General features: G+C 68.6%; 1 protein-coding gene across 17 annotated transcripts; it reads right to left on the bottom strand.

Moving 5' to 3' along the window:
* Nucleotides 1–285: 285 nt before the first annotated feature.
* On the bottom strand, nucleotides 286–23322 carry LOC125628405 (methyl-CpG-binding domain protein 1). 17 transcript variants are annotated; one of them, XM_075122616.1, is made up of 19 exons: nucleotides 23201–23322; nucleotides 17507–17651; nucleotides 14729–14939; nucleotides 13387–13601; nucleotides 12954–13039; nucleotides 12561–12601; nucleotides 11954–12097; nucleotides 11712–11846; nucleotides 10218–10268; nucleotides 9497–9571; nucleotides 8763–8822; nucleotides 7719–7775; nucleotides 7133–7213; nucleotides 5118–5282; nucleotides 3834–4019; nucleotides 3022–3222; nucleotides 2738–2812; nucleotides 2353–2463; nucleotides 286–1699 (listed from the first exon to the last, which is right to left on the bottom strand). In XM_075122616.1, exons 2-19 carry the CDS (start codon nucleotides 17614–17616, stop codon nucleotides 1238–1240), a joined length of 2466 nt encoding a protein of 821 aa, XP_074978717.1. In that variant the 5' UTR covers nucleotides 17617–17651; nucleotides 23201–23322; the 3' UTR covers nucleotides 286–1237. The 17 variants fall into 17 exon arrangements, with proteins under 17 accessions (XP_074978717.1, XP_074978713.1, XP_074978715.1 ...); XM_075122612.1 differs by lacking the exon at nucleotides 23201–23322 and adding an exon at nucleotides 19288–19379; XM_075122614.1 differs by lacking the exon at nucleotides 23201–23322 and adding an exon at nucleotides 19041–19208.
* Nucleotides 23323–24614: the final 1292 nt, after the last annotated feature.

The raw sequence follows: 24614 nt of genomic DNA, 5'->3' as shown, positions 1-24614 counted from the left end.
GGATGCCTGGGTTCTCTCCTGGGCTGTCACTGGCTGCCTGATCATGGGGCAGTCCCATCCACGCACCTGCCTCAGTTTCCCCATCGGGCTTGTACTCCTCCTACCCTGCCCCTCGCCCAACCTATAGCCACGCTGAGCTATGCTCAGTTTTAGGACCCCTCTGATGGGTGCCAGGAAGGACACCAGGGTAGATGGCCCCCCTCCCCACCCAGGGGTAATGCTTTCGTGTCCCCGGAGGGGGTGCCGTTCCCCCCCCCCAAGGGAAGCAGAGGCAGGACCCAGCCCTCATCTACTCATTAAAACTTTTAATACATAAAAAAAATAGAGACAAGTTTCTGGGGGGGGGGGGGTGAATTTTTTTTCGCATTTTTTCTTTCTGTGCGGGGGGGCGGGAAGAGGAGGAACAGAACTAACCCTGACAGGGGGTGGGGGGCGGGGATCTGTGCTTCACACCCTGCCCCCCCGGCCACTGGGAGGGGAGGGGGAGACGTCCCCCACCAAGGATGCAGCTATGGCTTCGGCAGAAACTCCCTGAAATTAGCACTAGCCTCGGACTGCCGGGGGGAAGGGGGGGGGGGGGAGCATGGGGCCAGCTCTACCCCCCCCTCAGAGCAACCAATGTCCTCTAACCTCCCCCCCCGGGGGCTGTCCCCTCTCACCTGCAGCAGAAAAATCGCCACCAACAAAGAATTCAAGTTTTAAAACAGGAACCTAAACTGGGGGGCGGGGAAGAAAGAAAGGGGATCGACCCCCCCCCATGCTGGAGATGAAGCAATCACTTGGGGGGAGAGAAGCCAGCATGCGTCTGCCCCCCACAAAGGGTGGGGGAAGACCCAGGCCAATGGGGGGCGGGGGGCGGTTTTAAAGCAATTAAGATGACATCTGAAATCCATGCCCCCCAAGTCACTGCAGAAGGGGTCGGGGGGCTCAGGAGGAAGGAGCCCTCTGCCCCGCCTGGGGGGGGCACAGAAGAAATCGACGTGGGGGACAGAGCTCCTCATTGGCTAGAGCCGCTCATGTGACCACAGTGGGGGGGGGGGGGGGAGGGAGGGAAATGTCCCTTCAGCCCTCCCCCGGCTGGGGTGGGGGGGGGAGACCGGACAAACAAACAACGAAAAGAAACTGGTGCCGAGCCCCCCCCCGGCCGTGCCCACCTCTGACCCTCTCCCCCCCCCCACCCGGCAGGGTCCAGCCGATTCCAGTGTCAAAAATAGAAGCTCTGGGGGCGCGGGGGCGCCTAGGGGCCGGCGCTCCCCGAGGGCCAGGGGTTCAGGCGGCACTGGGGGCAGGAGCCCGAGTAGACCAGCACGTCGCAGGCCTGGGAGCGCTGCCCGGCGTGCCAGCCGGCCGGCCAGCCGGGGCAGAGGCGATAGGCCTCCAGGTCGCAGATCAGCTCCACCACCTCGTCCACCGTGGTGAGGCGGGCGGGGTGGCTGGCGTAGACCTCGTGCTCGGGGGGCACGGGCAGCTGGCGCGCCACCACCTGGAAGAAGAGGCCGGGGCGGATGTGGATGACGGTGGCGGCCATGGTGGAGCGGGCCGAGCGCTGGACCAGCCGCAGGTCGGGCCCCCCCAGGGGCGGCTGCACCTCCCAGTGGGCCGGCAGCGGGATCTCCTGCAGCTCGGCCAGGAACTCCCGCAGCACCGGGTCCAGGGGCGCCCGCCCCGCCAGCGCCCCCAGGCTGTAGATCTCCATGATCTGCGGGCACAGGGGGGACGGGGGGTGAGGGGGGGCTGCCGGGTGCCACCAGCGCCAGACGCCCCCAGAACTGCCCCGTCCCCCAGCGCCAGACGCCCCCAGAACTGCCCCCATGCACCCCTCAACACTGCCCCCTGCCCCCAGGGCCAGAAACCCCCAGAACTGCCCCCATGCCCCCCACAACACTGCCCCCTGCCACCCAGCGCCAGACGCCCCCAGAACTGCCCCGTCCCCCAGCGCCAGACGCCCCCAGAACTGCCCCCATGCACCCCACAACACTGCCCCCTGCCCTCCAGCGCCACACCCCCCCAGAACTGCCCCCATGCACCCCTCAACACTGCCCCCTGCCCCCCAGGGCCAGAAACCCCCAGAACTGCCCCTATGCCCCCCACAACACTGCCCCCTGCCACCCAGCGCCAGAGACCCCCAGAACTGCCCCCTCCCCCAATACTGCTTGTCTCCCCAGCACCAGCCCCCCAGCACTGCCAACGTGCCCCCAATACCGCCCCTGCCCCCCAGTGCCAGCCCCCCCACCCCCAACAACCCCAGCACAGGCCCCCACTCACCCACTCTCTCATGGCCCTCAGGGAACAGGCCCCCCACCCAGCACCCTTCCTTCCCATCACATGCCTGCACCCAGCACCCCCACTCACCACCGGGGTGCGCTCCTCCTCCTCCTCCTCGTCCTTCTCAGCTGGGTCCAGAACCACCACTTCCCTGGCCAGCCCCCGGCCCTCCATCCGCAGGGGCACCCCTGCTGGCACCTGCAAGGAAGATGGGTGAGCATTGGGGGCACCCCAAATCCTGCCCAGGGCAGCTCCCAGGGAAACACGGGCAGGGAGCCAGGACTGGGTTTTCTCTCCGGCTCTGGGAGGGGAGTGGGGGCTAGAGCGGGGGAGTCCTGGCTCCTCTCTCTGGGTCTGGGAGGGGAGTGGGGGCTAGTGGTCAGAGCAGGGGGGGGCTGGGAGCCCAGACTCCTGGGGTCTATCCTCAGCACTGGGAGGGAAGAGGGCTCTCGGGAGCTGGGGTGGCTCTTACCGGTGCAAGGTCCCATCCAGGCTCCTGCTTCACCAGGGGCGGGGCGGAGATGAGCAGGGTGGGGGCCGGCTCCTGCTGGGGGAAGAGAGGACTGAGCCCGCAGATTCAGCGGGGGGCGCCGGGGGGATGCAGGCCCAGGTTCCAGCCCTCACCCCAGCATGGGGCAGGCCACCAGGACCCCTGGGTCACCCCAAGGGGAGGGACTGGCCCCGAGCTGGGCGCCACTTGAAGGGGACACCCAGGCCCCCGGGGGAATGGGGGACGGCCCAGCTGCCCTCTCTCACCTCCAGGCGGCCAGGGGGCGGGGGTGTGGCCGGCTCCTCCTTCACGTGCTGCAGCAGGAGGGGGAATCTCTGGGGGGCGTCGCGGAGCAGGACAAAGTCCCTGCCCGGCCGGTCCTTCAGCAGCACCAGCTGCCCGGGCGCCTCAGTGACCCCTTTCTCCGCCAGGAACCGCAGCTCCCCGCCCGGCGGGCGCTCCTTCTCCTGCGGGGCAGAGCACAGCGTCAGGGGGCAGCACAGAGCCCCCCACGGACAGCCGCCCCCCACGCCACTGCAGAGCCAGGGAGAGAACCCAGGAGTCCTGACTCCCAGCCTCCCCCGCTCTAACACTAGATGCCACTCCCCTCCCAGAGCCAGGGAGAGAAGCCAGGAGTCCTGACTCCCAGCCCCCGCACTACCCCCCTGCTCTAACCACCAGACCCCCCACTCCTCTCCAAGAGCCAGGGAGAGAACCCAGGAGTCCCAGCTCCCAGCCCCTCTGCTCTAACCACTAGACCCCACTCCACTCCCAGAGCCGGGGAGAGAACCCAGGAGTCCTGGTTCCCAGCCCACCCACCCCTCCCAAACCCACTGGACCCCACTCCCTTTCCCAAGTCAGGGAGAGAACCCAGGAGTCCTGGGTTCCCCTCCCGCAAGGCTGAGCGGTAACCGGGCCGGAAAGACGAGCGGGAAAGGCGGAGCGGAGGAAGAAAGAGAGAAGCGCAAGTCTCTTTGCCCCAGAGGGAGCGCCGCGTGGGGGGCTCCCACAGCCGGGGCGGGCAGGGCAGGGCAGGGGGGCGGGCCGCCAGGGGGGCGGGGCAGGGGGAGGTAGTTACCTGCGGCAGGGCACTGCCCCGAACCCAGCGCTGCTGGCCGCTCCCCTTGACCCGCCGCCCCACCTGCTTGATCCGGGCCGGCTGGCGGCTGCGGCCGATCCTGCGCCTCCAGGCCTTCCGGGGGGCCAGCGCCCCCGCCCCCTCCTCCGCCTGCCCGCGGCTCCACACCGCCGGCAGCAGCCGCTTCTGGGGAAGGGAAAGAGAGGGAGAGACAGAGCCGGAGCCGGGCAGGCGGCGAGCGGGAGAGAGAGAGAGAGAGAGAAAGAAAGAAAGAAAGAAAGAGAGAGAGAGAGAGAGAGAGAGAGACAGGGAGAGCGAGAGTCGGCCCGGTCCTGCCCATTGCCACGGCCTCTGGGCCCCTGCACTCCTGCCCCTCCCCCGGAGCCCGCTGCCTCCTCCCCAGCCAGCGACAAAGGCCACGCACCCCGGCCTGCACACGCGCACACACGTCTCCCCCGGCTGGGAGGGCCCCTCCCCCCTGCCCTGGAAAGCGGGGTGCAGGGGGGGGGAGTTCGGCTGCACAGGGAGGGTGCAGAAGGTGCGGCGGGACGCAGACACCTGGTCATGATGTTGGCATCAAGGGTCCAGATTTACAAAAAGGCAGAGAAAAAGAACCCAGGAGTCCTGGCTCCCAGCCCTCCTGCTCTAACCACTAGACCCCGCTCCCCTCCCAGAGCTGGGGAGAGAACCCAGGCGTCCGGTTTCACAAGCCCCTTCTGGACAGTGGCTCTGACTCCGACTCCGTCCCAGGCCCAGACGAACGGCCCCGACAACGGCAGGTGAAGAACCCACCGGCCGCTAAGACCCGCACCCAACTCCCATTGACATCCCAGGGAGCTCGGCGCCTAAGCCCCCGGCAACTCTGGGCCCCAAGCACCCTCCCGGGAGGCAAACGAATCCACCAGGGACAAAGCCACGCTCTGCCGGGCCCAGAACCCGCTCCCCGCGGGTGGGGCGGCTGCCGAACTCCGCGCCACAAGACGAGAGGGCTGGAGGCGGGCAGCACGAAGTGCCGGGGACCTCAGGGCCGGGAGGGCAGACGCTGCCCTGATGTGGGGCACAGAGCCTGGGCGAGGGGAGGGGCGTGCCCCAAATCAACGGGCTCTGGCTCCCCTCCCCGGGGCCTGCTCCAACGCCCACAGCCGGACAGGACGGGAGCCCAGCCCAGAGCCCACAAGAGCCACGCCAGCCGGGGCGAGCCCCCTCAGGTCCCTTCCAGCTCAGCGCTCGGCCCTGCCCCCCGGAGCAGCCAGACCCCGCAAGCCGGGCGGGCGGGGCACCCACCATTGCGAAGAGCAGACACTGTCTCCAGCGGCACTTCTGGCGCTTGAGGTTCTCCCCGCCAAACTTGGGCTTGTCCCGGCAGAAGTCGCAGCGGCCGCAGTCGGCTTTCAGCAGACAGGCCTCGCACTCGCCGCACTTGCGGCTCCGCCGGCTCTTGGAGCAGAGCTGCCGGGCGGGGAGAGAGGCGCCGGGTCAGAGCGCGGGGGGGCTGGCCGCGCACAGGCCCCCTCCCCGCCCCCGGGACACCGCCGGCCTGCCAAAGGGGGCGCACGGCGCGGGTTGGGGGGCACTGAGGGGGCCCTGGGCATGCAGAGCGAGGGCCGGCCGACCCCAGGCGGGGGGCCCGGTGCGGCCCCCCGGACTCAGAGCGAGGGCCGGCCGACCCCAGGCGGGGGGCCCGGTGCGGCCCCCCGGACTCAGAGCGAGGGCCGGCCGACCCCAGGCGGGGGGCCCGGTGCGGCCCCCCGGACTCAGAGCGAGGGCCGGCCGACCCCAGGCGGGGGGCCCGGCCCCCCGGACTCAGAGCGAGGGCCGGCCGACCCCAGGCGGGGGGCCCGGCCCCCCGGACTCAGAGCGAGGGCCGGCCGATCCCCAGGCGGGGGGCCCGGTTCGGCCCCCCGGACTCAGAGCGAGGACCGGCCGATCCCCAGGCGGGGGGCCCGGTCTGGCCCCCCGGACTCAGAGCGAGGACCGGCCGATCCCCAGGCGGGGGGCCCGGCCCCCCGGACTCAGAGCGAGGACTGGCCGATCCCCAGGCGGGGGGCCCGGCCCCCCGGACTCAGAGCGAGGACCGGCCGATCCCCAGGCGGGGGGCCCGGCCCCCCGGACTCAGACAGCGTGACCTCGTGGGTCTCGCTTCTGCCTTCGGCTATCTAGCACCTCCTGCCCACGCAAGGCACGTTAGAGACGACTCATCTCCCGCTTCCAACTCCGCTCCCCGAATCCAGCCCCGACCCGTCACTGGGGGCTGGGGCGCCGACTCCCCGGCACCCAGGCAGAGCCTCGCGGGGTGGAGACGGGCTGACTCAGCGAGCCAGCCCCTCACTTCTTTTGTTCAGCTCAACAGCTGGTGCTCCAGGCCTCCCTCCCTGTGACCCCTCCCCGATCGACCCCCTTCCTCCTCGAACTGCGGGCCACAGGATCGCAGCAGGGGCTGCCCCATGGCCGGATCCAGAGGCAAAATCCCTCTCCGCTCCTACCCGAGTTTGGCTCCCGGGACCCAGCGTCGCTAGGAGCTCCCCGTCAGCTGAGCAGAGCCCCAGGACAGCCCCCGCCGGACCTAGGGATCCGCGCCCGCGCAGGGGTTTAAGAAGAGGTCGCACGAGCCCCTGACACGGAGAATCTAGGTCCATTTGGTCCCATCTCAGCGCCAGGGCTGGACCCGCCGACGTCCCTTCCCACCCTAGTATTCGAGGCGGCCTGGGACATCGGGACAGACCCGCCCAGCTCTCCCAGGAGGCCCAAGGGAACCGGAGTTGGGGTGGCCCAGGCAGCGAGCGAGGCGGGGCCCTGGCAGAGCCGGCCAGCAGCGGGGGCTGGCAGGTGGACAAGGGGCGCTGTGCCCGGCGTCAGGGAAACACAAGCAGATCCAGCCCAGCAGGCCTGCCTCCCCGGGGCAGCGGGGCACCAGGGCAGGGCCGGGTGACAACAGGGCGGCGCTCCGCGGCCCACGGCCAAGCCCCACGGAGAGGGAGGGGCACGGTGGGCATGAGACGCAGGCGAGACACTCCCTGAAACAGAGCAGTGCGCGGGCTGGGTGGGGAGCCCTGGGGGAAGTGTCAGCCACAGAACCACCAGCCAGGCTTTTCCTAGCCAGGGATGGAACCCAGGAGTCCTGGCTCCCAGCTCTAACCACTACACCCCACTGCCCACCCGGAGACATGGAGAACCCACGAGTTCTGACTCCCAGAGCCCCCCGTGCAGTCACCCCGCTAGGTATCTCTACAGCGCTGGCCTGGCCGTGCCACAGCACCCCCTGCTGGACCCCACCCCACGCCACAGAGAGTATCACTCACCACACTGCTCCGGGCCCTGACACTCGGGTGTTTCGGCGGCCGGCCCGGCTTCTTCTTCTCCTTCACTTTACCCAGCTGTTTCTGGGGTGGCGGAGAGAGGAGAGGGGTTACCCCCGGCCCCAGAGCCGATGCAGCCCTGCCCCACTCCAATCCCTCCTCCCCAAGCGCCACCCTGCTGCCCAGCCCCCTGCCCCACAGAGCCCTGCAACACAGGCTGGGTGAACCCGGATTTACAGCTTCAGGGGGCAACTGACACCGGCTTATGGGAATGAGGGGGCTTGGGGCCAGCCAGACTCTACAGTTCTATGCGGTAGGCCCAGCTCTAACCACTAGACTCCACTCCCCTCGGAGCTGGGGAGAACCCAGGAATCCTGGCTCCCAGCCCCCTGCTCTAACCCACCAGTCCCCACTCCCCTCCCAGAGCTGGGGAGAGAACCCAGGAGTCCTGGCTCCCAGCCCCCCAGCTCTAATCCCTCAACCGCACTCCCCTCACTGTCTCAGCCCCGGCCTTTGCCCCACCCCAGCCCATGGGGCTCCCACTGTGCCGGGCAGTTCTGAGCTGGTTCCGGCCCCGTCTCTCACTCACCCTGCGCCGGGAGCCCGAAAGGCCACCGGGGTCTCGCTCCAGCGACGGCTTCCATTTCTGGAGGGAGCAAAGGGAAGACAGGGTGAGGGGCCGGGGGAGGGGTGGAAGGGTCACCCGGACGCCGGAGTCCCGTCTGCAGAACACATGCAAGGCCTGGAAGGAGAGGAGGGGAACAGCGGCCAGGATGTCTGGGGCCCTCCTCCTCTGGAGTCTGGTCTGGGGAGGACCACCCGGACACCTGGGTCACTCCTCTTCTCCCAGAATTCAGGGTGGGGGAGGGTGACCCGGACACCTGGGTCCATCACCCAACCTGAGCTGGGTGGGTACTAGAGGATGGGGCTGGATCGCTGCTCCCTGGCTTGTCACCCATCCGGCTGCACTGGCTGCCAGGAGTCCCCTGTGTCACCACCACGGCCCAGCTCAGGCCCCCTTGGCAGGACAGGAAGGGGCACACAGCAACCCCACGGCGGAGAGGGGCCAGCTGGCAGCTCCAGGGGCCACAGAGCTCGCCCAGCCCCTATGGGGCCCAGATGAGCTCAGGCCCCATAGTGCTAGGACGGGGGACAAGGCTGGACACTGGACATTGGGGTTCCTGTTCCCCCCTTTCCCTCCCCCGATGGAATGCAGAGTGCCGCCAGCACGCCAGACACAGCCTGGGTCACCCCTACTGCCAAGGGGAAAGGACCAGCCAGAGACCTCACAGCAAGGAGAGAACCCAGGAGTCCTGGCTCCCTGCCCCCCTTGCTCTAACCACTAGACCCACTCCCTTCACAGAGCTGGGGAGAGAACCCAGGAGTCCTGGCATGGTGGGGGAGGAGTGCCAAAGTCCCTGCCCAGAGCAGGACCTGTGTCCCCCCTTCCTCCATCTCTAGGGTTAACTCTGCGTGCACCAGGCCCTTCCAAAGCAGACTCTAGGAGTGGGGAACATTGTGGGGCTGGGAGCCAGGACTCCTGGGTTCTCTGCCCGGCTCTGGGGGGCAGGGGCTGGGAACAAGGACACCGGGGTTCTCTCGGGAGGGGGAGGGGGGTTGGCACCGCACTCACTGTGGCTGCGGCAGCAGGGGTTAACCTCTTACGGCGCCGAGGTTTAGGGGCCAGGCCGTCCTGGCGGAGACAGAGAAGGAAGAGAAGAGATGCTCGCAGGACGCGGCAGCGCGGACAGGCTGGCAGGAGGACAGAGCCAGAGCAGAGCCGCCACGGGCCCCCCGCTCCATGGGGGCCCCGCAGGCCGAGGCAAGCGGAGAACCAGATACCCAATCCCACCCCGTCCCCTGCTCTAACCACTAGCCCCCTCTCCCCTCCCAGAGCCGGGAGAGAACCTAGGAGTCCTGGCTCCCAGCCCTTGCTGCTCTAACCACTAGCCCCCGCTCCCCTCCCAGAGCTGGGAGAGAACCCAGGAGTCCTGGCTCCCAGCCCTTGCTGCTCTAACCACTAGCCCCCTCTCCCCTCCCAGAGCGGGAGAGAACCCAGGAGTCCTGGCTCCCAGCCCTTGCTGCTCTAACCACTAGCCCCCTCTCCCCTCCCAGAGCCGGGAGAGAACCCAGGAGTCCTGGCTCCCAGCCCTTGCTGCTCTAACCACTAGCCCCCGCTCCCCTCTCAGAGCCAGGAGAGAACCCAGGAGTCCTGGCTCCCAGCCCTTGCTGCTCTAACCATTAGACCCCGCTTCCCACCCAGAGCCGGGAGAGAACCCAGGGGTCCTGACTCCCAGCCCCGCCCCCAACCCCTGCGGGGGCGGCTCGGTCTCCCAGAAGCGCTCCCTGCCGCTCGCACCCACTCACAGCGCTGGGCCCAGCCGCTGGCAGCCTCCTGCGGCGCCTCCCTTGGGCGAGCTGGGGCTTGGCGGGGGGCCCGTCCTGAGGGCAGGGAAGCGACAAGGAAAGAAAGCACGAAGAAGGGACAGGAAGGAGTGAGAGAGAGATGCACAGTCACCCAGACCACGGCGCTGCCATTACATTCCACCCCCAGCCACAGCCAGGAGAGAACCCAGGAGTCCTGGCTCCCAGCCCGCCCTGCTCTAATCACTGGACTGGGGCAGCGAGCTCCCCAGGGGGCAGGGATCCCCATGCAGACAAAGGGGGGTTTGAGCCCCGCACTGCAGCAGCGGCCGACTGCCCCTGCCAGCATCAGGCGGGGCCAAGGGGCGGTTTCGGGAGGGCCCGTCCTGCCGCCCACCGGGCAGACAGAGGGTGAGAGGCCGTTAGCTGCCACGGGGCGGGGCGGCGTGGCCAGGCCAGACCCCACAACCAGGCCCCTGCCGCGCCTCCCCACACCACACATGGCCCACAGGGCACGTTGGGAAATGATGCCTCCACCCCAATGGGAAACAAGGGGACCTGCCCCATTATGCCACCGGCAGGGCATGCTGGGAAACCATGCCTCCCCCATCACAGGTGGCAGGGCATGCTGGGAAACCATGCCCGCCCCCCACCACCGCCCAGGCCGCAGGGGATGCTGGGAAGCTGTGCAGCGGGGTCTCCAAAGAGCAGGGCGGGTACTTACGACGGTCAGTTTCCGGGGGCCGTACCCTGCCTTCTTCGCCACCACCGATTTCTGTTCCACACCAGAAGATCATTAGCCCCAGCTGCGGTACTAGGGGGTGCCATGCTGCGGGCGCTCTCCCCTGGGAGTTGGGGCCGGGCACTGGGGGGCGCCGTGCTGGGGACGATCTCCCCTGGGAGTCGGGGCCGGGCACTGGGGGGCTGGGGGGCTGGGGACAATCTGCCCTGGGAGTCGGGGCCGGGCGCTGGGGGGATGAGGGGCTGTGCTGGGGGAGGGGGGGCTGGGCAGGGGACAATCTCCCCTGGCAGTCGGGGACGGGCGCTGGGGGGCGCTGTGCTGGGGGAAGGGGGTCTGGGCAGGGGACGACCTCCCCTGGCAGTCGGGGCCGGGTGCTGGGGGGCGCCGTGCTGGGGGGACGGGGGGCTGGGCGGGGGACGATCTCCCCTGGCAGTCGGGGCCGGGCGCTGGGGGGCACCGTGCTGGGCAGACGGGGGGGGTGGGCGGGGGACGATCTCCCCTGGCAGTCGGGGACGGGCGCTGGGGGGACGGGGGGCTGGGCGGTGGACGATCTCCCCTGGGAGTCGGGGCCGGGCGCTGGGGGGCACCGTGCTGGGCAGACGGGGGGGGTGGGCGGGGGACGATCTCCCCTGGCAGTCGGGGCCGGGCGCTGGGGGGCACCGTGCTGGGCAGATGGGGGGGTGGGCGGGGGACGATCTCCCCTGGCAGTCGGGGACGGGTGCTGGGGGGACGGGGGGCTGGGCGGCGGACGATCTCCCCTGGCAGTCGGGGCCGGGCGCTGGGGGGCACCGTGCTGGGCAGACGGGGGGGGTGGGCGGGGGACGATCTCCCCTGGCAGTCGGGGACGGGTGCTGGGGGGACGGGGGGCTGGGCGGTGGACGATCTCCCCTGGGAGTCGGGGCCGGGCGCTGGGGGGCACCGTGCTGGGCAGACGGGGGGGTGGGCGGGGGACGATCTCCCCTGGCAGTCGGGGCCGGGCGCTGGGGGGCACCGTGCTGGGCGGACGGGGGGGTGGGCGGGGGACGATCTCCCCTGGCAGTCGGGGACGGGTGCTGGGGGGACGGGGGGCTGGGCGGGGGACGATCTCCCCTGGCAGTCGGGGCCGGGCGCTGGGGGGCGCCGTGCTGGGGGGCCGGGGGGCTGGGCGGGGGACGATCTCCCCTGGCAGTCGGGGCCGGGTGCTGGGGGAGGGGGGGGCTGGGCGGGGGACGATCTCCCCTGGCAGTCGGGGCCGGGCGCTGGGGGGCTGGGTGCTGGGGGGACGGGGGGCTGGGGGGCGCTCTCCCCCTCACCGTGGCACCCCTTGAAAGGGGCAGCAGAGCCTTCCCAAACATGCGGGGGTCAGGGGCCCCACCCCGCCCCTCCTCTTCCCCCAAAGCCCTGGGGAGGGGGAGTCGGGAGCAGCCCCCCAGGCTGGGGCCCCGCCCCACCCGGGGGGAGGGTTCCGCAGCCCCCCCCAGCCCAGCTGCCCCCCACCTTCTTCTTGAGGCAGCGGCGTTTCAGGCATTTCCATTGCCGCTTCAGGCCGGGCTTCAGCCTCCGCAGGCAGATGTAGCAGCTGCCGCAGTCCTCGGTGGCCTGGCAGCCCTGGCAGGTGCCGCAGCCGAAGCCCTGCGCGGGGAGAGGGCGGGAGTGAGGGGCGCCGACCGGGGCTGCGGGGCGGGAGTGAGGGGCGCCGGCTGGCCGGGGGAGGGGGGCGGGGGGGCGCCGGCCGGTACCTTCTTGACGATTTTCAGGCAGCGGCGCAGGAGGCATTTCCTGCCGATCCGGAGCTGGGGGTCCTCGGCCCGCACGGCGCACACGGTGCAGATGCCGCAGTCCTCGGGGATCTGGCAGGCCTGGCAGGCCCCGCAGCCCACCCGCTGCAAGAGGGGCAGGGCCTTCAGCCGGCGCAGCCACGGCCCCTCGCCCGCCCCCGCAAGGAGGGGACCAGGGAAACAGCCCCAGCCCCCCGGAGGCCCGACTCCCAGCCCCACCTGCTCTAGCCACTGGACTCCACTCCCCTCCCAGAGCCGGGGAGAGAACCCAGGAGTCCTGGCTCCCAGCCCACCCTGCTCTAACCACTGCACCCCCACTCCCCTCCCAGAGCCGGGGAGAGAACCCAGGAGTCCTGGCTCCCAGCTCCCCTTGCTCTAACCACTAGACCCCCACTCCCCTCCCAGAGCCGGGGAGAGAACCCAGGAGTCCTGGCTCCCAGCTCACCCTGCTCTACCCCACCAGACCCCACTCCCCTCCCAGAACAGGAGAGAACCCAGGAGTCCTGGCCCTCAACCCACCCCCAACCCCTGCACATAGTGACCCAGAAGTCCCTGGCCCGGCTCTTACCTTGAAGTACCGCTGCTCCCTGTTGAAGTCTCTCCTCTGGGCTGAAAGAAACAACCAGCGTTGGCACCAGTGGCTGACGCGCCATACAACAGGTCGCGGCCCCAGGGCAGCTGGGCCCGAGACAGGTTAGTCTCCCGGGGATGCAGCCACCTCTGGGGGGGGGGGGGGGAAGACGACAACTGGGCCACAGAGACCATGCCACACGGGGACAGCTCGCCCGGCGCTGAGATGCAGCTGCCTCTGGGGCGGAGTCTGGACAGGACACCTGGGTTCGCAGCCCGGCTCCTTCTCGGTGGGACTAGGGAGCTGGGCAAAGGAGCAGCAGGACCCCGAGCAGGAGGGGGTCTAGCCATCGGCACCAGCCGCCAGGTGCTACCCACCCCGCTCACCCACCTCGGCAGTCCGGGCACAGCCAGCGGCAGCGTCTCTGGCTGGGCAGCATCACCCCGGGGAAGCAGTTCTGGCAGCTGGCGCAGCATCTGGAAGGCAGAGGGGGGGCTGCTGAGGAACCACACTGGAGCTCACAGCTACCCACGGGGGGGCAGGGACCCGGCTAGGCTGGGATGGAGAACAGGGGGCCTGCCAGGCAGCTCCTCTGCCGGGGAGAGAGACCGGGGAAGCTGGGACGTCTCCATGGACGAACAGAACCCAGGAGTCCTGGCTCACAGCCCCAGCGCTGCTCCAAGCACTAGGCTCCACTGCCCTCCCAGAGCTAGGGACAGAACCCAGGCGTCTAGCTGGGCTCTCTGCACCTCCCCATAGCGTTTGCATTGTGACCCAAGGGCTCAGGGGACGGGGCACCCCAGGGGGGCTGGGAGAAACTCACGCCACTACGCCATCCTGTGCAGACTCCTGCGGTTCCAGCGGGGGCGCCGGACGCTTCCGGGGGCGTCGCTCTGGGAGGGGCTGAGGCCGCTGCTCCGGGGGCGGCTGCTCCGGGGGCTCCGGCTTCACGGGTCGCTGTTTGGGGGGCAGCTGCTCAGGGGGGTTTGGGAGTTCTGGCTCCGACAGTGAGAGGTGCCTCTTCTGGACCTTCTTCACCTGCATGGGGTGCAAGATGAGTGGGGCTGCAGGTGGGGTCCCGGCCCCCGGCAACGTGGCATGCGGAGGTTGGCCAGGCCTTCCCCAACAGGCCCCATGTGATGCCCCCCCTCAACTCCCCAATTCTTCTCTCTGAGGGAAACGGAGCACGGCCCTGCGATCCCGGACCCAACCATGCATTATGTGCTGGACCCCACTCCCCTCCCGGAGCCGGGGAGAGAACCCAGGCATCCTGGCTCCCAGCCCCCCTGCTCTAACCACTAGCCCCCGGGAAACGTTTTCACTAGCAGGAATGGCAGCCACGCCGGCACGGAACCCGAGTAGGCCCCGACGCTCCCAGCAGGCCGTGCAGCACGTCCTCCGGCCGGCCAGCACTGGGAGCAGCTGGCCCAAGGGCGGACGCTTGCACAATCAGCAGCTTGCGACACGTGAGCCAACCGCATGAGCGCGAAAGGCCTGGTTACCGTTGCCGCTTTGGAGGGAGTTTTGGTGCAAGAAGCCAACCGCGTGGCCGGAGCCGATCCACCGGGACATGCAGTGTGGCACGCAGGGGACCTTAATGACAACTCACTCGCTGGGTGAGACGTAATGAACCCCGGCCGCAGGTGGGAGGGAAAACGGGTCTAAAAGAGGTGTTGCCGGACGCCAGCGGGCACATGGGGACTGGCGGGGTGAGGTACACGCCGCACCCCGCCTCCTGGCTTGGCTTTCCGTGGGCGCCAGGTGCCGGGGACTGCGAAATTAGTGTGTGGGGCACGTTTGGGTGCCACCGCGGCCCCACTCAGGCCGATCTGGGTTTCCAATCAGTCCTTCGTGTCCCTTTCCGGGTCTGAGAGTCACCGGCTGCCTGTGAGTCTCACCCAGATGGACCAAAGGCGACCTGTGTTTCTGCCGGAGCCCCGGGCACAGCTACAATCACCAACCCTCAGTGCCGGCTAAGCACGAGGGGACGGTAATTCATCACCTCAGGGCATTCCTAAGGGGCAGGAACGCACAGGCCCTCGGAAGAGGAGAGGGGAGCAACAGGATCGTGGATGGGGAGGTCTCGGGCCAACTAGGAACTGCTGGACTTGTTTTGGGCATCGATTTAAAAAGGGGACGCAGCTCCGGGTCAGCCGAGGGGGCACCTGCGTTGGCAAGAAACCCAGCCGAGTTTCGTGGTCAGGCCTGGCACAAGGATTCCGACCCTCCTGTGTGCGCTCCAGTCCCCACCGCCCCGGTACCTTGGGGGGCGGGTCACGGAGCACACCGTTCTTGAAGTCGAAGTTGGTCAGGTCCTGCGACGGCCCCAGGAACCTGGTGAGCTCGATCTTGCTGCGGAATTTCTCGCCGTTGGGGCTGCAGGAGGGGAGGCAGAGACAGAGCTGGCGTCAGGGAGGGCACCCCAGCCTGGTCTGGGGGGCTGGGAATACCCAGCCCTGCGAAGTGATGCTCCTGCCTGGAGCCAAAGGGAGCCGGGAGAACAGGCTCGCTCGCGAATGCCGTTTTTTCAGGCAGTGCAGGGTTAGCTGTGGAACTCACGGCCACAAGGTAATAATCCAGGGGGCACTGGCAGGGATGAAATAACTCAGCACCCGAGACGCAATCTCAACTCTGCTTTAGAGCAGGAGCCAATCGCTACAGGGGAGGAGGGAGACGCTGCCCCCTACAGGAAGAGAAGGGCTCAGACAGGAGACTGGGAATTTCACAGCAGAAGAATTCTCTTTTAAGGTGAAAGGGACAGGAGGTTAAAAGGGGTTGGGAGGTGGGGCACGGGGGACTCATGGCTACTGAATCCGACTCCCCCGTCACAGCGGAAGAGCAAGCCAGGGTGCGGCCAGCCGTCTGACAAGCCAGGGGGATAAATGAAGTGCCAGCCAGCCATTTGGAGCCATCTGTTCCTCTCTGACCCCCGCAGGAGGGGAGGGTGTGAGGGCGCTACAAAAACCAGCTCGGAGGATCGCTGCCTGGATAATCTTCCCCTCCAGGGATCTGGGGGGCCAGGCTCCCAAGGAGACAACCACGAGCAGGGGGCGTTAAGAGGGAAGGACCGGCCGGCGGAAGGAAACAGCGGCCAGCGAGCAGTTACAGCTGCCCCACGCACGGCAAAACATGCCCCCTACGCAGCTAATTCGGCCTCCGAGACCCCCTAAGATCTCAGCTGGCTGCTCCCACACTCACGACAGTCTGTCAGGAACCTTCTCCTTCCCAGCCTGCACTGCCCCTCGGGCCGACGACGGGCTTTCGTTTCACTAACTCGTTTCCCTCCTGACGCAACCAGACCCCCCACTTGTGTTTCCCCTTGGAGCTGGAAGCGTGACTCAAGAGGCCTGAATATTTCTCCATTGCGCCTGATCCGTCCGAGGCTCGCCCATGCCCCCTGCGACCGACCGCTCCACCCAGCCCTGTCGCCTCCGCCATCACTCCCAGCTGAGCCATGCCGGCTCAGAGCAGAAAATCTCGTTCCTAACCCCACCGGCGGCACGGCCTTGCACTTTGGACTAGTCAGTTTATAACCCGGATTGGCCACGCCTCAGCTCCCAGCCCCTGGTTCTCGGCAGAGCCAGGATGATTTCGCCACCGGGCTGGCAGGGAGCGGGAAGCGGTTCCGGCGTGGATTTCCCGGACGCGCCGTGCATGGCCCAAGCCGCAAGGAAGCCAGGCTGGCGAGGGCCCCGGCTGGGCTGCCCTGGAAGGCTCTAGCCAGCTGAGAGCCTCACGGATGCCGGGGCGGGAGGCGGAGAGACGCCCTGGACCATGGTCACGGCCAGGCAGCGTGCAGGGACGGGGGAGGGCCCTAAGCCAAGGCTGCAGCCGCTGGGGGTCTATCCTTCAGCAAACTCCTGCCCTCCTAGGGCTGTTTAGATTAGACATGCTGTGGGGATACAGGGAGCCCCCCCCCCAGTTTCTAGACACTACTGTGACCCGGCTAACAATGCAACACAAGAGCAGACCCGGAGGGGCGGGGAGAAGAGACTCACTCCACCGGGGTGGGCAGCGCTACGTTGCCTTTCGGCCCAGCCAGGGTGGCTACGCCGAGGCTCTGGTGGCTGGAGGGAGAACCGCACAACGAACGAACGAGATGCCTCGAGGGCGGGCGGGGGAGGGGACAGAGGGGGGACGGTTTCATTTCCTAACATGCGGGTTTTAACTGAAAAAGGACACATGTCAGCAACGGACTCGGGGGCTGGGAGGGAAGACGCACACCCTGATCCACACGCAGACAACTCAGGGGGGGAGACTGAGGAGAGAACCCAGGAGTCCTGACTCCCAGCCCACCCTGCTCTGAGCCACCACACCCCACTCCTCTCCCAGGGCAAGGGAGAGAACCCAGGTGTCCTGGCTCCCAGCCCCCCTGCTCTGAGCCACTCGACACCCACTCCCCTCCCAGAACCAGGGAGAGAACCCAGGAGTCCTGGCCCACAGCAGAAGCTGCTCTTTATAACCCAGCTGGCTTTGGAGAAGGTAAATAGACTCCATCCAGCGGAGCCGGTTTCCTGTGGGGGCGGGCAGAGCAGAGTTATCTCCAGCTGCAGACAGACGCACCCTGTCTTCGGAGGGGGCTGCATGGCTGGAACAGGCAGCTCCTCTCCCACAGAGCACCAGGGCCGGCAGGGGTCAGGGCCAGCACCCTTGCGTGACGAGGCTGGAGGCCCCTGAATCCCAGATGCCAGGCCAGGGAAGGGGGGGGAGAGATCCAGGGAGCGAGGGGGCTGCAGGGGCAGTGCCTGAACCCCAGGGGAGCCCAGAGTTCTGGCTCTGACCAGCTAAGGCTGAGGCCCTCCTGTGCCTCAGTGTCCCCTCCCATGCCGCATCCACACGGGCTGTCACTGTGGCTCTGCAGAACACGATCCTCGTCCCGACCCTCTGCGGCGGGGGCTGCCCAGCCCCTCCCCCTGCCCCCAAGGGAGGAGCAGCATCCGTACCCCTGATAGTAGGTGTCCGTCCGTCCACAGGTGGCCCCGGATCGGCGGTAGGCCTCGCGGCGCTTCCATCCGGGCCCCAGGGTGGGGCAGTCCACCCAGCCCTCCGACATGGCGCTGAGCTGGGGGAGCGGTGGCAGAGCGGCTACTGCGGGGACAGAGACGGGGGAGTCAGCGCAGCTGGATGGGGGTCAGGTTTCCCCACTGGGCTTGTGCCCCCACCCCTCCACCCAGGGCTCGGGCGGACAACGCTCTGTGTCCAGGAACAGCTTCTACATTTCAGGCCAAGCCTGTTTACCAGTACTAACACCCCACTCCCAGGGCTTGGGCTAGCTCTGACCACTAGCCCCCACTGCCCTCCCAGAGCCAGGGAGAGAACCCAGGAGTCCTGATTCCCAGCCCCCCCATTCTAATCACCAGACCCCACTCCCACAGTTTGAATAGACTCTAGGAGTCCAGCTACTGGACACTTAATTCACGTGACCCTCCTTGGAAAGGGTTATCATCCCAGAATAAAGGTTGGGAGTAATGAGGCTCCAGCTTAAGAAATCACATCACCCTGAACAACTGGACACACAAACAACAGTACCGACCGTCAGCAGTGATAACTTGCCCAGCACTGAAATGCAGCCACCTCTGGGGCAGGCACCTGGGGAACAACCGCACATAACGCCACCTGGGGATGACTCTCCCAGCACCAAGATGCAGCCACCTCTTGGGTGGCACAGCCAGGAACAGCCGCACATAACACCTTGCCAGGCGCCGAGTTGTGAGCAAAGCGCTAGGGCCATTGGGAGGGCTCCGGCTTCAGGCTCAGGGCGCCCAGACTGAAGGCCTGTCCTTCCACCACCCCCTCCTTTCCGGGCACAGGGAGCGGCCGGGAGCCAGCACCCACGGGGAGCATGACTCACGCTGCTCAGGCTTTGATCCTGGATCCTTCCGCAGGCCCCGGGGCCCAGCATGCCTTGCTCCTCGGCGGAGGGGCGAGCGGCGTGGGCGTCTCCAACCAGGCTGGATCCTGCCAGCCCCGGGACCCTGCCAGGGCTCTCGGGAAGGGAGGAGGAGATAAGGCCCAATACGGCGGCTCAGCTTTCAGGCCCGCAAGGTCAGTGGGAAGCCCGGCCTCCAACGCCTGGCCGCATTCCAGCGTGAGCAGTTACAGCCCGTCTCTGACACGCCCAACACTGCCCCCATCAGATAAGGGAGCACTCTCCGAAGTCAGCACTCGGCAGCACGGTGGTTCCCAGCTGCCCCACGCCCCAGAGGTGGCCGCATCTCAGCACCGGGAGAGCCGGCGTTATGCGACGTTACAGGCAGCTGTTCCCCAGCCATCCCACGCCCCAGAGCTGGCCGCATCTCAGCACTGGGAGAGCAGGCATTATCGGCGTTACGTGCGGCTGTTCCCCAGCTGCCCCCTGCCCCAGAGCTGGCCGCATTGCAGCACCGGGAGAGCTGTCGCTATGCGGCATCATGTTTGGCTGTTCTGCAGCTGCCCCTCCCCAGAAGCGGTTGCATCTCAGCACAGGTCAAGCCCTACCCAATGCAGCCGCACATGCGCTGTTCCCCAACAGGCCTGCGCTCCAGACCTGGCCGCCTCTCAGCACCACGCAAGCCACCCACACATGGCGTCACTGCGTGGCTCTTCCCCAGCTGGCCCTCCCCAGAGGTGGCTGCACCGCATCACCCGGCAAGCCAGCAGGGCGCGGGTCGCGGTGCGGCTCTTCCCCAGCTGCGGCTCTGTGCCAGGCGAGCCGTGCCTGTGGGGCTGCTGAACTGCCACCAACCGGGAAGCCAGCCAATTCTGCGTGTCCGTTTAACGCCATTTCAGATGGCGGCGGCCCAGGCCCGGAGACATCCTGCCAGCTCACGCATTTCAGCCCCCTTGTTTTCCCTTTCCGACAGGGGGGCCTCCCCCCCCCCCACCCCGCACCACGTGAGACCTAAACAACAGGCAAACTGGCAGCTCCAGCCCCAGCCGCGACAGCCTCTCCCAGCCGAGAGGAGAACGCACAGAGCGTGTCGGGCACAAAAACCAGCCCAACGTCACGAGCCGAGTTACAGCTGAAAACCACCGAGCTCCGGCCGTGGACACCTGCCAGGGGCGGGCTCTTCCGCACAGCGGGGGCCCTTCGGCAGCCCGAGGGGCTCGCGGGAAACGGGCCGGCAGCAAGCGCGCGGGCAGCTCGTGTCGCCGGACGGCATTTCACGGCCGAGGAATCCGAGCGTTAAGGAGTTAGGAGCAAGATTATTTTGAACTCTGGAGGCTTCCCCAGGTCTCCATGTCCCGCCTCTCCTGCCCCACCCCCCGCTCTGCTCCTCTCTCTAGATTGAGTCTTTCCAGCCCCCCCCAAGAACGGGGAACCCCCAATTTCAGTCGGGCCATGCATAGCCCTGAAACACAGGCCGTCTGGCCCCAGCCAGGGACCCGGAGCGCTGCCATAAGCCAGGCGACGATGGGTTTTTTTAGGGCAACGGGCAAACCCCCGAAACGAGGCCTGAATCATGCGGCCGGCACCCCAGCGCTGCGATATCGCGGCTCTGAGCTGCCTGGGCAGAGCCAGGAATGTCGGGGTCACCGCCAGCCTTGTGGGGGACCCACCCAGCGACGGGCAAGTATGGGGCACCCCCGATCTCCCCTCGGGAGCGGCAGATGCTAGATTGCGGCAGGAACCCAGCAAGTCGCTGCGACATCACGGTTTGGCACAGAGACACCATACAATGGTCGGGCGCCTGGGTGCTGCATGGCCCCAGTTGTGCCAAGCTAACGGGGGAGAGGCGAAGCGCCCATGTTTTGGGGCCCTTCGGAGCTCAGTTTGGGAGCGATTCAGCTGAAGTCAGGGGAACAGACGCCATCAGGGCACGGGACAACACCTACCGACTGCGTCGGGGAGTTTTCCCTGCCCTAAGACTAGGTAGCCCGGGTTGGCACTTCCTGCCCCCCAGCCCCGGCCTTGCTCCGCTCAGGAGGAAGATAAACACGGCACCATGTCGGGCAGCAACGCCAAGGCCCGGCTGGGGGAGGGCAGCGGATGCCAGCCCGGAGCCGGGTTCGGGGCCAAGCGCCGCCGAGCCGGTGCCCACATGCCATCCCCGGAGCCGGGTTGAGCCCAGATCCCCCGGCCCGACCCAGATCACCCTGCGGGCCCACCCGCCCGCGTCCCTGACATGGCTTCCCGCCGGCCCGAGCCCTCCGGGCATCGGTGCCACTCCCACACCTTTCCCCCTGAGCTGTCCCCATCGCCGCCCCAAGGCCCCCCCCCCACTCCCTGTTTGCCCACAAAGACCCGGGCCCCGATCGAACATCACGCCTGGAGAGAGATTCATGCCTAGGGGCAGGGACCCCCAGCTGCCCCCCACAAACCTGCCACAGGGCTCCCTGCCCAGCCCCCCCACACATTCCCCTTCAGCCCCACTTCCGTCCCACTCCTCCCCTTCGCTCCCCCAGGGCCTTTCCACTTCCCTCCGTCCCCAAACCCCTCCCTTTCCAGTGCACTCCACTCCCACCCCAATGCCTCCCCCAGAAGGCACAGCCTCTACCCCCAATCCTCTGCCACCCCCTCACCCTTCACATCCACCTCCATTTCCCCAGCCCCCCAACTGCCTGGTGCCCCTACTCCCCTCTCCAAGTCCTCTCCCTCTGCAGCACCCCAAACCCCGGTGACCCTCCCAGCCAACAGCCCCATCACCCCAGAGCTCCCCCAAGGCCTGCCCCCTTGACACTCCCTACTCCTCTCCCTCCCGGCACCCCCGCAGCGTCTCTGCAGACACCACCTCCCACTGCCCCCCACTCCCTCAGACCTGCCCCCACCAGCCAGTGCCCTCACCCAGTGCCCCCAATTGCTCCCGGGTTTCTCACACATCCTGCTCCTTGGCCCCACCCCCCACCACCAGCCAACTCCCTCAACCCCTCCCCTATTAGACACCCCACTTACCAACTCCCCCCGCCCCCCCGGTCATCTGGGCTCCACCCCACCTCATCCTAGGGCCTCACGGAGCCAGCCCCCAAAGCCCTTCTGCCCTCCAACCCTTCCCCCAGGCATCCCACTTTCCCAACACCCCCTTCCTTGGGCCTGGCCCCCCAGCTAGTCTCCCCACATCCTCAGGCCTGGGCCCCCTTTCCCAGCACCCCCCGAGACCCTTCCACTGCAATTAACCTCCCACACTGCTCCTGCCCCCCCCAACTCCCCTCCCAGCCCTCCACAGTCTCCTGGTACCCCTCCCCCAGTCACGCCCCTGCCCAGCTCCCCCAACCCCTCCTGCACCCCCCACACCACAGCCCCCCAACTCCCTCCTCCCTGCCACAGGCCTCCAGCCCCCATCCACACTCCCCTGGGGCCCCCCTCACCCCAGACCCCCAACTCCCTCTGTGCCCCGCCCCCGCCACCTAGGCCCCCCAACTCCCTGCTCAGGACTCCTCCCCCTGCCCATGCTATAGTCCCCCAATTCCCTCTTCACCCCCATTGCCTACAACCCCCTCCCCCCAGGACACCCCGCCCCAGGGCCCCCCACTCCCTCCTCACCCCACAGCCCCCAACTCCCTCCTCACCCCCTGCAGCCCCCTCCCCTCAGCCCCCCAACTCCTGAAGCCCCCTCCCCCGGGACACCCCGCCCCAGGGCCCCCCACTCCCTCCTCACCCCACAGCCCCCAACTCCCTCCTCACCCCCTGAAGCCCCCTCCCCCCAGCCCACCAACTCCTGCAGCCCCCTCCCCCGGGACACCCCGTCCCAAGGCCCCACCCACAGCCCCCTCCCACAGCCCCCCAACAACCTCCTTATCCCCTACAGTCCCCTCTCCCCGGCCCCCCAAGTCCTGCAGCTCCCTCCCCCAGGACACACCATCCCAAGGCCCCCCGAGTCCCTCCTCACCCCCTGCAGTCCTCCCCTCCAGCCCCCTCCGCCAGGACACCCGGTCCCATGGCCCCCCGACTCCCTCCTCACCCCCTGCAGTCCTCCCCGCCTCAGCCCCCAGCCCCCTCCCCCGGGACACCCCGTCCCATGGCCCCGCCCACAGTCCCCTCCCCCAGCCCCCCAACAACCTCCTCACCCCCTACAGCTCCCTCTCCCCAGCCCCCCAACTCCTGCAGCCCCCTCCCCCGGGACACCCCGTCCCAAGGCCCCCCGACTCCCTCCTCACCCCCTGCAGTCCTCCCCCCCCAGCCCCCTCCCCCGGGACACCCCGTCCCAAGGCCCCCCGAGTCCCTCCTCACCCCCTGCAGTCCTCCCCCCCAGCACACAGCCCCCCAACAACCTCCTCACCCCCTACAGCCCCCTCTCCCCTGCCCCCCAACTCCTGCAGCCCCCTCCCCCGGGACACCCCGTCCCAAGGCCCCCCGACTCCCTCCTCACCCCCTGCAGTCCTCCCCCCCCAGCCCCCAGCTCCCTCCCCCGGGACACCCCGTCCCAAGGCCCCCCGAGTCCCTCCTCACCCCCTGCAGTCCTCCCCCCCAGCACACAGCCCCCCAACAACCTCCTCACCCCCTACAGCCCCCTCTCCCCGGCCCCCCAACTCCTGCAGCCCCCTCCCCCGGGACACCCCGTCCCAAGGCCCCCCGAGTCCCTCCTCACCCCCTGCAGTCCTCCCCCCCCAGCACACAGCCCCCCAACAACCTCCTCACCCCCTACAGCCCCCTCTCCCCGGCCCCCCAACTCCTGCAGCCCCTCCCCCGGGACACCCCCCCCGGCCGCGCCCCCCCTCACCGCTGGGCGGCTCCCGGGCCCCCCCCGGGCCGGCGGCTCCATCCCGCGGGCCCCGCTCGTGGCGCAGCAGCAGCGGCCGCAGCCCGGGCGGCGCGCGGGGCTCGAACCGGAACCGGAAACCGGGCGGGGGGGGCCGGGAACGGCCAGTCACGTGGCCACGGGGGCGGCACTGGGGGGCGGGGGCGGGGCCTGGAGTGGGGGCGGGGGGAGTTGGGGCAGGAAGAGGAGGGAACCGGGAGTTGGGGGGCGGGGGAAAGGAGGGAACGGGGGGTTTGGGGGGGAGGAGGGAGTTGGGGGGCGGAGGGAAGGAGGGAACCGGGGGTTTGGGGGGGAGGAGGGAGTTGGGGGGCGGGGGAAAGGAGGGAACGGGGGGTTTGGGGGTGAGGAGGGAGTTGGGGGGCGGGGGAAAGGAGGGAACCGGGGGTTTGGGGGGGAGGAGGGAGTTGGGGGGCGGGGGAAAGGAGGGAACCGGGGGTTTGGGGGGGAGGAGGGAGTTGGGAGGCGGGGGAAAGGAGGGAACGGGGGGTTTGGGGGTGAGGAGGGAGTTGGGGGGCGGGGGAAAGGAGGGAACCGGGGGTTTGGGGGGGAGGAGGGAGTTGGGGGGCGGGGAAAGGAGGGAACGGGGGGGTTGGGGGGGAGGAGGGAGTTGGGGGGCGGGGAAAGGAGGGAACGGGGGGGTTGGGGGGGAGGAGGGAGTTGGGGGGCGGGGGAAAGGAGGGAACCGGGGGTTTGGGGGGGAGGAGGGAGTTGGGAGGCGGGGGAAAGGAGGGAACGGGGGGGTTGGGGGGGAGGAGGGAGTTGGGGGCGGAGGGAAGGAGGGAACCGGGGGTTTGGGGGGGAGGAGGGAGTTGGGGGCGGGGGAAAGGAGGGAACCGGGGGTTTGGGGGGGAGGAGGGAGTTGGGAGGCGGGGGAAAGGAGGGAACGGGGGGTTTGGGGGGGAGGAGGGAGTTGGGGGGCGGGGGAAAGGAGGGAACCGGGGGTTTGGGGGGGAGGAGGGAGTTGGGGGCGGGGGAAAGGAGGGAACGGGGGGTTTGGGGGGGAGGAGGGAGTTGGGGGGCGGGGGAAAGGAGGGAACCGGGGGTTTGGGGGGGAGGAGGGAGTTGGGGGGCGGGGGAAAGGAGGGAACCGGGGGTTTGGGGGGGAGGAGGGAGTTGGGAGGCGGGGGAAAGGAGGGAACGGGGGGTTTGGGGGGGAGGAGGGAGTTGGGGGGCGGGGGAAAGGAGGGAACCGGGGGTTTGGGGGGGAGGAGGGAGTTGGGAGGCGGGGGAAAGGAGGGAACGGGGGGGTTGGGGGGGAGGAGGGAGTTGGGGGGCGGGGGAAAGGAGGGAACCGGGGGTTTGGGGGGGAGGAGGGAGTTGGGAGGCGGGGGAAAGGAGGGAACGGGGGGGTTGGGGGGGAGGAGGGAGTTGGGGG

The sequence above is a fragment of the Caretta caretta genome, chromosome 23 (genome assembly GCF_965140235.1).
Source record: "Caretta caretta isolate rCarCar2 chromosome 23, rCarCar1.hap1, whole genome shotgun sequence".
Classification (NCBI taxonomy): domain Eukaryota; kingdom Metazoa; phylum Chordata; order Testudines; family Cheloniidae; genus Caretta; species Caretta caretta.
The sequence above is the reverse complement of the archived record's forward strand: the minus strand, read 5'-3'. Positions and strand labels throughout refer to the sequence as shown.